Raw genomic sequence first — 12,500 nt, 5'->3', positions numbered from 1 at the left:
ACACACACATTTATTAAAATATTTGCAGAAAACAGCCTGCAAAAAAAGAAATTGTATATATGAGATAAACATTATTTGCAAATATTTATTTTGTTTATATATGTGTTTCTTAAAATAGTTTTTAAAGGACCATTAAATACAGTACAATTGCATAATCAACAAGTGTATAATAAAAATACTATGCAATAGCACTTCAGTGGGTATTGAAGAGGATCGCCCCACATGAAAATAATCACATTTTGTTGCTTTGCAGCCAGAAATAAAGACACCGTTTTTGTTTATCGAGTTGTAATTACTCAGTGCAATTTCTAACCTCCAAGTGAAAAGATATAACACCACCATGTCAGGCAAAAATAAAGACAATTCAAAAACAGAATCACTGAGTTGGAAAAAGGATCACCCCCTTGTGTCAGTATTTCGTTAAACCCTTTTGCTTTAATTACAGCCTTTAGTCTGTTGGGCTATGTCTCTACTAACTTTGCACATCTAGACTATGCAATATTTGCCCACTCTTATTTGCAGAACTGCTCCAGTTCCATTACATTTGATGGTGACCATTTGTGAACTGCAGTCATGCCACAGATATTCAGTGGGGTTTAAGTCTGGGCTCTGACTAGGCCATGCAAGGATATTCAGCCTTTTCTCCTTCAACCACTGTGTGGTCATTTTTGCTGTGTGCTTTGGGTCATTGTCATGTTGGAAGGTAAACCTTCTTCCCATTGACAACTTCCTGGCAGAGGGCAGCAGATTTTCTTCAATAATTTAACAGTATTTTGCCCCATCCATTATTCCTTCTATCCTGAAAAGTGCTGCAATGCCTGCTGCAGAGAAATACCCCCATAACAGGATATTACCACCTTCATGCTTTACTGTAGGTATGGTGTTATTTGGATGGTGAGCTGTATTAGATTTCCTCCAGACATATCGTTTGGTGTTGAGGCCAAATAATAAAATTTTAGTCTAATCTGACCATAACACCTTTTTCCATGTGGCATCAGAATCCTCTAGGTGTGTTTTGGCAAAGCTGAGTCGTGACTGCATGTGGCCTGTCTTGAGGAGTGTTTTTTTTCTTGCAACAATCCCATACAAGCCATATTTGTGAAAAATTTGTGATATTGTTGTCACATGCACACAATGACCACTCATTATAATAAATTCCTGCAACTGCTTCAAAGTTGCTGTGGCCCTCTTGGTAGCCTCTCTGACCAGTTTCCTCCTGGCTCTTTCCTCCAGTTTGGAGCGACGTACTGATCCAGAGAGGCTCTGTGCTGTACCAAATACCTTCCACTTCTTAATAAAAGACTTCACTGTGCTTCTAGGCATTGATAAAGCCTTTGATATTTTCTTGTATCCATCTCCTGACTTGTGCCTGTTTACAGCTTTATCCCGGAGATCTTTAGACAGTGCCTTGCCACCCATAGTTGATTGTTTGCTTCAGTTGCACTATCAGGGACTGAGATGCTCCAGGAAAGCTCTTTTCATGCTGAGCTTATCAATATGCCCACAGCTGATCATAGTTGAAGGTTGAATGGCTTTGTGTGTGCCGATGAGAAGGTGATTAGCTACACCTGATTGAGTTTACAAGTAATTTTAGGAGGTGATCCATTTTCCAACTCAGTGATTCTGTTTTTGAATTGTCTTTATTTTGTCTGACATGTTGGTGTTATATCTTTCACTTGTTTGTTTTAAGTTGCACTGAGCAATTACAACTGAATACAAAAAACGGTGTCTGTCTTTATTTCAGGCTGCAAAGCAACAAAATGTTATTATTTTCAAGGGGGGGTGATTATTTTCAATACCCACTCTACTCTGAATTTTAAATGAGCAGATGATTTTTTTTCTGACAAATTTTTAAATGTCCTTCAATTTGCCAGTCTCTTAGATCATGTAACAGCCATCAGCTAATAACAGACTCATTTATGTATACACTGTGAACTCTTGCATGTTCTAGTGCCCCAGAAAGGAGTGTGCATGTGTTTTTAGTACTCTATAGCAGCAGTTTTTTGCAACATTATTTGTAGCTTTGTTATACAATGCTGCAAAACACTGGTGCCATAGAGTACTAAAGACACATGCACACTCCTGAGCTTTCATGTGCCTACTTAGTTTTACTCTTCAATAAAAGATGCCAAGAGAACAAAGCAAATTTGATAATAGAAGTAAATTGGAAAGTTGTTTAAAATTGCATGCTCTATCTGAATCATAAAAGTTTAATTTTGACTTTACTGTCCTTTTAAGGGACTTAAAACCCTTTACAGAGGGGCTGCATCATAGGCTTGTGTTATGTGTTTTGTTTTTTAACATGGTTTCACATCCATAAGTTCTCGAAATGGTGCTTAAAGGGACAGTCTAGTCAAAATTAAACGTTCATGATTCAGATAGGGCATACAAATTTAAACAACTGTCCAGTTTACTTTTATAATCAAATTTGCTTTGTTCTCTTGGTATTCTTTGTTGAAAGCTAAACCTATTTAGCCTCATATGCTAATTTATATGCCCTTAAAAGCTGCCTTTTATCTCTGCTAATTTTGACAGTTTTTTTACAGCTAGACAGTGCTTGTTTGTGTGTGTCATATAGATAACATTGTGCTCACTCCCCTGGAGTTACTTAGGAGTCAGCACTGATTGGCTAAAATGCAAGTTTGTCAAGACAGCTGAAATAAGGGGGCAGTCTGCAGAGGCGTAGATAGAAGGTAATCACAGAGATAAAACGTATATTAATATAACTGTGTTGGTTATGCAAAACTGGGGAATGGTTAATAAAGGGATTATCTATCTTTTTTAAGCAATACAAATTCTCGAGTAGACTGTCCCTTTAATGTACTGATTCTATATGATTACAGTTTTGGGGGGGGAAATGATCATACTCAATGTGCATTTGGAGGAAGTACCTATCAACCAATGAGCATTAGCAGGAAGTTCCTGGCAATCAATGAGCATTAGAAGGAAGCACCTATCAGCCAACAAGCATTAGTAGGAAGTATACATGTGATATACCTGGACGTTTTTTCTAAGATAACATTAAATCACATTTTTTTCACATTTATTCATGCAAAAAAAGGAAATCAACATGTTTAGATGAACACTTCCATATGGAAGACAGATATTTTTTGAGTGCAGTGTAACTAAGTATTATTATGAATGACTCATTTTGCAATAAACACTCTGTATGATGGTTAAGACAAATGACTGCATGATTCCTTATACAGTGGGGAAAAAAAGTATTTAGTCAGCCACTAATTATGCAAGTTCTCCCACTTAAGAAGATGAGAGAGGCCTGTAATATTCATCATAGGTATACCTCAACTATGAGAGCCAAAATGTGGAAACAAATCCAGACAATCACATTGTCTGATTTGGAAAGAATTTATTTGCAAATTATGGTGGAAAATAAGTATTTGGTCAATATCAAAAGTTCATCTCAATACTTTGTTATATATCCTTTGTTGGCAATGACAGAGGTCAAACGTTTTCTGTAAGTCTTCACAAGGTTGTCACACACTGTTGCTGGTATGTTGGCCCATTCCTGCATGCAGATCTCCTCTAGAGCAGTGATGTTTTGGGGCTGTCGCTGGGCAACACAGACTTTCAACTCCCTCCAAAGGTTTTCTATTGGGTTGAGATCTGGAGACTGGCTAAGCCACTCCAGTACCTTAAAATACTTCTTATGAAACCACTCCTACATTGCCCGGGTGGTGTGTTTGGGATCATTGTCATGCTGAAAGACGCAGCCATGTTTCATCTTCAATGCCCTTGCTGATGGAAGGAGGTTTGCACTCAAAATCTCACGATACATGGTCCCATTCATTCTTTTATGTACACGGATCAGTCGTCCTGTTCCCTTTGCAGAGAAACAGCCCCAAAGCATGATGTTGCCACCCCCATGCTTCATAGTAGGTATGGTGTTCTCTCTCCTCCAAACACAACAAGTTGTGTTTCTACCAAACAGTTCTGCTTTGGTTTCATCTGACCATATAACATTCTCCCAATCCGCTTCTGGATCATCCAAATGCTCTCTAGCATACTTCAGACGGGCCCGGACATGTACTGGCTTAAGCAGGGGGACACGTCTGGCACTGCAGGATCTGAGTCCCTTGCGGCGTAGTGTTTTACTGATGGTAGCCTTTGTTACGTTGGTCCCAGCTCTCTGCAGGTCATTCACTAGGTCCCCCCGTGTGGTTCTGGGATGTTTGCTCACTGTTCTTGAGATCATTTTGACCCCACGGGGTGAGATCTTGCGTGGAGCCCCAGATCGAGGGAGATTATCAGTGGTCTTGTATGTCTTCCATTTTCTAATTATTGCTCCCACAGTTGATTTCTTCACACCAAGCTGCTTGCCTATTGCAGATTCAGTCTTCCCATCCTGGTGCAGGTCTACAATTTTGTTTCTGTTGTCCTTCAACAGCTTTTGGTTTTCACCATAGTGGAGTTTGGAGTGTGACTGTTTGAGGTTGTGGACATGTGTCTTTTATACTGATAACAAGTTCAAACAGGTGCCATTAATACAGGTAATGAATGGAGGACAGAGGAGCCTCTTAAAGAAGAAGATACAGGTCTGTGAGAGCCAGAAATCTTGCTTGTTTGTAGGTGACCAAATACTTATTTTCCACCATAATTTGCAAATAAATTCTTTCCAAATCAGACAATGTGATTGTCTGGATTTGTTTCCACATTTTGTCTCTCATAGTTGAGGTATAACTATGATGAAAATTACAGGCCTCTCTCATCTTCTTAAGTGGGAGAACTTGCACAATTGGTGGCTGGCTATATACTTTTTTGCCCCACTGTATGTGCATAATGAAAACAAAAGAAAATGTAGCGTATTGTGTGTTATGAATGTTATGTATTCTTCTAATCCATTGGCTAACACAACATCACCATTTCTCTGCAGGTTATCTTGGATACACTAGTGGATTCTCCCTATCCTGTATGTTTTTTTTCCTTGTAGTAGTAAGTAAGATTATTTTTTTATATTTTCATAAGCATATCATGAAAACAGTTTAACTCTACACAAACACTTCATGCCTTCTACTACTTACATTATCTTTCCCTGGTTCTTCTGCTTTACATTGGACAAGCTGAAGAACAAGACCAGTATTTAATTATTGTAATGTTTATAAAGTATATTTACAGCTAGCATAAATAAAGAGGAAACATTAATAAAGATATAACTGATTTGTTAGGAGAGTTTGATTGTAGTGTTCAGGTACAATACTTTGTGCTGTAGTATAAGTTAGACTATTCTAATAGTGTTTCTTGTGTAACTTATTACAGATATAGATGCATAATACTAAAGGTTAGTTACAGACCTAGGCCCACATGTATTAAAAGGTGAGTGGACAAGCTTCTCAACTTGAGAAGTTGTCCGCTTGCCTTCGCGACATATGGGTAGCAGATGCTGTTCATTGCTGCCCGTATGTATCATTACACACTTAAGTGTGTAATACCCGCCCCTTCTCCCGTGCAACCAGTCGCAAGAGAGATGGGCATGTCAATCACCCGAGCGAGCGGGTTCAAGGGGATTTCTCTCCACCATCTCAGAGGTGGCGAAGAGTGTAAGACAAAGCACTCTGATTACTGCTGCTTCTTAAATTACTTCTTAACTCACATGGGAGAACCTGCCCCGCAAGTGCTCCGGAACAGCTTATGCTGCTTAGTACATGGAGCCCCATATGGCATTGTATTGATAGTAACAAAAAAAGATCAGGAATAGGGAAATAAAATTAAAGACAATCTGAAAATTGTATACAGTTGTGAAAACTATGGGGCATATTTATAGTGCAAGCGGACATGATACGATGTAGCATATCATGTCCGCTGCACATCACTAAATGCAGACAGCATACGCTGTCGGCATTTATCATTGCACAAGCAGTTCACCAGAACTGCTTGTGCAATAACGCCCCCTGCAGATTCGCGGCCAATCTCTAGCAGGGAGTGTCAATCAACCCGATCGTATTCGATCCGGTTGATTTCTGTAAGCCGCCTCAGAGCAGGCAGACAAGTTATGGAGCAGCGGTCTTTAGACCGCTGCTTCATAACTTCTGTTTCCGGCGAGCCTGAAGGATCGCCGGAAACAAGAGGCATCAAGCTCCATTCGGAGCTTGATAATTCGGCCCCTATATCTCCAGAATAATACAAACTAGAAAGTGTTCAAAGCTGGAATATTAAAAGGTAACATGATCTAAAAGAATAAAACCTTAATAAGTCTAAATCATAGTAGAAAAGAGGGAAAAGATGTATGACAGAAACCCTCAAGTATATGAAGGGATTTAAAACTGAGGATAAAAAACAGCAATAATAGAATAAAGGCTAATGATCTTAAGTTAGAAGGTTTACAGGTAATTCATGCTAGAGATTCTTTACACAAAGGTGACTGGTCATGGGGTAGACTTCCAGTAGAGGTGGTAATGACAAGGCAATGCTTGTGATCTGCACAAAACTGTCCTAAGAATTAATTAAACTATCTAAAATAAAAAAGGAGAGTGGACAGAGTTAATGGACCTTCTGGTTCTTATCTGCTGTTAAAATCTATGTTTCCATTAGATGTACAGTTTAATTCAGCAATGTCCAACAATAATCATTTTGGAGTAATTGACCTCCCAGATCTCTCCATTATTTTTATTTTTTTAATTAAAGGGACAGTGTACTGTAAAATTGTTTTTGCCTTAATGTGTTTTCAATTACTTGTTATAGCAGCTGCAGCAATTATAATGTATGGGGAATTGTTCATTTAGGTATATTTTTGTATAAGAAATAAATGTCTCTGCTAACTGAAACCACAACTCAAAACGGTAGGCGGATCTTGTAGGAAGATAATACCTTGTTATGTTATCTTCCTTATCTTCTTTATTACTGTTCACTCAAAGGCAAGTACTTATAGAGAACAATGGAAAAATAACATTCTACTACCTCTATGTCAAAGACCCCCCATTGGGAACATTATTTCTCTTGTTAAGTGTGTTCAGTCCACGGGTCATCCATTACTTATGGGATATATTCTCCTTCCCAACAGGAAGTTGCAAGAGGATCACCCAAGCAGAGCTGCTATATAGCTCCTCCCCTCACATGTCATATCCAGTCATTCTCTTGCAACCCTCAACAAAGAAGGAGGTCGCGAGAGGAGCTGGAGTTTTTACTTAACTATTCTTCAATCAAAAGTTTGTTATTTTAAATGGCACCGGAGTGTGCTGTTTTTCTATCTCAGGCAGTATTTGGAAGAAGAAACTGCCTGCGTTTTTTTTCTATGATCTTAGCAGGCGTAACTAAGATCCACTGGCTGTTCTCGACATTCTGAGGAGTGGGGTAACTTCAGAAACTGGGAATAGCATGCGGGGTCCTCCGCAAATGAGGTATGTGCAGTACATTATTTTCTGGGAATGGAATTGACTAAGAAAATACTGCTGTTACCGTATGATGTAAGTACAGCCTTAAATGCAGTAGTGGCAACTGGTATCAGGCTGATAAATGTATGCACAGTCGAGTTATTTTCTAGGGACTAGAATTTGACTGAGAAAATACTGTTAAAACTGAAATAATACTTAAGCCTTATCTGCAGTGGTAGCGACTGGTAGCAGGCTTAGTGATAACTTTGCATGACATTGGAAAATGTTGTTTTTTAATAAAACGTTTACTGGCATGTTATTCGTTTTTGTGAGGTACTTTGGTGATAAATCTCTTTGGGCATGATTTTTTTCCACATGGCTAACATATATTTTCTGCATGGAAACCGTTATATCAGGGCTCCCACTGTTCTAATAGGAGTGGGAGGGACCTTGTTTTAGCGCCTTGTTGCGCAGTTAAAATTCTAGCACAGTCTTCCTGCTTCTTCCTCCTTGATCCAGGACGTCTCTAGAGAGCTCAGGGGTCTGCAAAATTCATTTTTGAGGGAGGTAATCAGTCACAGCAGATCTGTGACAGTGTGCTTGACTGTGATTAAAAGCGTTAAATCTTAATTGATATCTGTTTTATCCGTTTTGGGTATTGAGGGGTTAATCATCCTTTTGCTAATGGGTGCAATCCTCTGCTAATAATACACTTCTTGTTAAGAATTGTTTAATTATATCTGTATTTTGAAGCGCTGCAGCGTTTTTTATATTGCTTGCAATCTTATTGAAAGTGATTACCAAGCTTGCTAGTTTCTTTGCTAAATCTGGACCAGGAGACCAGAGATTCTCTTCTCTGGTGGTTGTCACCGGTTCATCTGTCCAAAGGAATGATCTTTTGCAGACCAGATTGGACAATTGTAGCAATGGATGCCAGCCTTCTAGGCTGGGGAGCAGTCTGGAATTCCCTGAAGGCTCAGGGATCGTGGACTCAGGAGGAGAAACTCCTTCCAATAAACATTCTAGAATTAAGAGCAATATTCAATGCTCTTCTAGCTTGGCCTCAGTTAGCAAAACTGAGGTTCATCAGATTTCAGTCGGACAATATCACGACTGTGGCTTACATCAATCATCAAGGGGGAACCAGGAGTTCCCTAGCGATGTTGGAAGTCTCGAAGATAATTCGCTGGGCAGAGTCTCACTCTTGCCACCTGTCAGCGATTTACATCCCAGGCGTAGAGAACTGGGAGGCGGATTTCCTAAGTCGCTAGACTTTTCATCCGGGAGAGTGGGAACTTCACCCGGAGGTATTTGCTCAACTGATTCGTCGTTGGGGCAAACCGGATCTGGATCTCATGGCATCTCGCCAGAACGCGAAGCTTCCTTGTTATGGATCCAGGTCCAGGGACCCGGGAGCGGTGCTGGTAGATGCATTAGCAGCCCCTTGGGTTTTCAACATAGCTTATGTGTTTCCACCATTTCCGTTGCTACCTCGACTGATTGCCAGGATCAAACAGGAGAGGGCATCGGTAATTCTGATAGCGCCTGTGTGGCCACGCAGGACCTGGTATGCAGACCTAGTGGACATGTCGTCCTGTCCACCATGGTCTCTTCCTCTGAGGCAGGACCTTTTAATTCAGGGTCCTTTCAACCATCCAAACTTAATTTCTCTGAGGCTGACTGCCTGGAAATTGAACGCTTGATTCTATCAAAGCGTGGGTTTTCGGATTCGGTTATTGATACATTAATACAGGCTCGGAAACCTGTGACCAGAAAAATTTACCATAAGATATGGCGTAAATATTTATATTGGTGCGAATCCAAGAGTTACTCATGGAGTAAGGTTAGGATTCCTAGGATATTGGCTTTTCTACAAGAGGGTTTAGAAAAGGGTTTATCCGCTAGTTCGCTAAAGGGACAGATTTCAGCTCTGTCTATTCTTTTACACAAATGTCTGGCAGAGAATCCAGACGTCCAGGCCTTTTGTCAGGCTTTGGCTAGAATTAAGCCTGTGTTTAAAGCTGTTGCTCCTCCGTGGAGCTTAAACTTGGTTCTTAAAGTTCTTCAGGGTGTTCCGTTTGAACCCCTTCATTCCATTGATATTAAGCTTTTATCTTGGAAAGTTTTGTTTTTGATGGCTATTTCCTCGGCTCGAAGAGTCTCTGAGTTATCTGCCTTACATTGTGATTCTCCTTATCTGATCTTTCATTCAGACAAGGTAGTTCTGCGTACTAAACCTGGGTTTTTACCTAAGGTTGTTTCTAACAGGAATATCAATCAAGAGATTGTTGTTCCATCATTATGTCCTAATCCTTCTTCAAAGAAGGAACGTCTTTTGCATAATCTAGACGTGGTCCGTGCTCTGAAGTTCTACTTACAGGCAACTAAAGATTTTAGACAAACTTCTTCTCTGTTTGTCGTTTACTCTGGACAGAGGAGAGGTCAAAAGGCTTCAGATACCTCTCTCTCTTTTTGGCTTCGTAGCATAATACGTTTAGCCTATGAGACTGCTGGACAGCAGCCTCCTGAAAGAATTACAGCTCATTCCACCAGAGCTGTGGCTTCCACCTGGGCCTTTAAGAATGAGGCCTCTGTTGAACAGATTTGCAAGGCTGCAACTTGGTCTTCACTTCATACTTTTTCCAAATTTTACAAATTTGACACTTTCGCTTCTTCGGAGGCTGGTTTTGGGAGAAAGGTTCTACAGGCAGTGGTTCCTTCTGTTTAATGTTCCTGCCTTGTCCCTCCCATCATCCGTGTACCCTGTATTGGTATCCCATAAGTAATGGATGACCCGTGGACTGAACACACTTAACAAGAGAAAACATAATTTATGCTTACCTGATAAATTTATTTCTCTTGTAGTGTGTTCAGTCCACGGCCCGCCCTGTCTTTTTAAGGCAGGTTCTAAATTTTAAAATTATAACTCCAGTCACCACTGCACCTTATAGTTTCTCCTTTCTCGTCTTGTTTCGGTCGAATGACTGGATATGACATGTGAGGGGAGGAGCTATATAGCAGCTCTGCTTGGGTGATCCTCTTGCAACTTCCTGTTGGGAAGGAGAATATATCCCATAAGTAATGGATGACCCGTGGACTGAACACACTACAAGAGAAATAAATGTATCAGGTAAGCATAAATTATGTTTTTATCTAAACCTTCTTGTTTACATCGTTCTTATGTAACCAGAACTTAAAGGGACAGTCAACAACAAAATTGTTATTGTTTGAAAAAGATAATTTGCTACCCATTCTCCAGCTTTGCACAACTAACATTGTTATATTATTATATGTTATAACATTTAAACCTCTAAATTTCCACCTGTTTCGAAGCCACTACAGACAGCCTCTTATCACATGTTTTTTTATTTGCTTTTCACAACAAGATACAGATACTCCATGTCGGCCATATAGATAACATTGTGCTCTCTCCTGAGAAGTTGTGGCTGACACTGTACTAATTGACTAAAATGCAAGTCAATAGATACTAAATAAATAGCCATGTGATCAGGGGGCTGTCAAAAGAGGCTTAAATACAAGGTAATCACATAGGTTAAAGGTGTATTAATATAACTATATTGGTTATGCAAAACTGGGGAATGGGTAAGAAAGGAATTATCTATCTTTTTAAACAATAACATTTTTGGAATTGACTGTCCCTTTAAGTTCAGAAATGTTCAGTATGGTTGGAGATACAAAAGGCAAAATCATTTATTTCAAATGAGAAAATAAAGGTGAAGGATATATTTGTAATCAATTTAATGCACTCCAGTACGCAAAATGGATAATTGGGTACACATTAAATATAAAAATATTACAGTACATTAGAGTACACTGTCCCTTTAAAGTTAATAATGTTCAAAGATAACTGGAAGATGGTGCCCAAAACAGCAAGAAAAGGAGATGAATGTTTCAGAATCAAATGGAACACGGAGAAATACACGTTTGCAAGAACACTGTTTGAGTTTTCAGTTTCTGAAACTAGAAGGTTTTAACTTTGTTTTCAGATTACTCTTGGAAGATCCATAAAGTAGATGTTTAGGCCATGGAAATTGAGTAGGTCACCAAGAATATTAGTGAAGCAGGAACAGAAAAATGAAAGCAAAATATAAGTGTGAAAAAATCAGGCCCATCCTGAATGGACACTGCTGAACTATTTTATATTTGTCCTTTTATATTGGCTAAGATCTGGAACTAAATGTATTTTGTGTGTTGTTATCTGTTACTGTTATACTGTATACTGTTAAAATGATACAAAACGTGTAGTAAAGGAAAGTGTGCAAAATATGAACTTCTTGACATGAAAACAAGTCAATCAGCACCACAAACTATTAAATGGAAAAAAAAAATTGACACAATTAAATATGCAAATAATACATTTAGTTAAAACAACATTTACAAGTATTGCTATAGTTATTCACATTGTTTAATTGTACAGGTGTTTAGTTAAACATGACATCCTTTCTGTAAACATGTGTTGTGATCTATATTGGATATTTTCTAATACATTTACCATATATATCTATAAATATTATATTGCTGTTTGGTGCTGAATTATTCGTAATGTAAACTGTTTTCATAGGTCCACATTTTAATTATCAGTGGTATCCACAGTAAAAGTTCTATCTTTTTTTATTATAGGTGGTCTATAACAAATTTATAATAGAGTGCCCTATAACTGGAGCAAATGTTACATCCCATATACCAACAAATAGAACAGACATGTGTGAACCAAAGTATTTCACATTTAATTCTAAGGTAATATTTCTGTTATATTATAAATATTGAATGAATGGTCTTATAGTGTTTTTTTAGTATACTTTAAAAATATAAGTGTTACACTATTTATTTGTATACATTTCTGAATTATATTTTAGCATGCATTAACAAAGGATAAAAATGTATATTTACTTACTACTAAAACCATTTACAGAAAATAAACCTGACGGTGCCTCTGCTGCTTATATGGGTGAATCAAGCAATACTTGGCTACATTGTCATATGCAGCATTTTAGAGGTCAGACTGGAGGACACAAAACAGTTGTAGGACAGAGGGAAAGCAGCACTTAGGCTTTTTTTCTATGATTTGTTTTCATACACGTGGAAACTGGACAATGTTAATAATACGAGTATGTTACAAAGTAGCATTCGTTATTTTGCGTGCACAAGGAATGC

At 38.6% G+C, this 12,500-nt stretch overlaps 1 protein-coding gene across 1 annotated transcript in view; it reads left to right on the top strand.

The window, feature by feature from the left end:
- Positions 1 to 12,500, top strand: part of SLC38A1 (solute carrier family 38 member 1) — a 177,445-nt gene that overhangs the window by 135,997 nt on the left and 28,948 nt on the right. Inside the window, exons 9-10 of the mRNA XM_053716738.1 lie at positions 4,892 to 4,950; positions 11,967 to 12,083. Of these exons, the coding sequence (XP_053572713.1) occupies positions 4,892 to 4,950; positions 11,967 to 12,083 (176 nt within the window). The remainder of the gene's footprint in view (positions 1 to 4,891; positions 4,951 to 11,966; positions 12,084 to 12,500) is intronic.

The sequence above is a fragment of the Bombina bombina genome, chromosome 6, assembly GCF_027579735.1.
Source record: "Bombina bombina isolate aBomBom1 chromosome 6, aBomBom1.pri, whole genome shotgun sequence".
Taxonomy (NCBI): Eukaryota; Metazoa; Chordata; class Amphibia; order Anura; family Bombinatoridae; genus Bombina; species Bombina bombina.
Note: the sequence above shows the minus strand (reverse complement) of the source record. Positions and strands in the feature narration are given on the sequence as shown.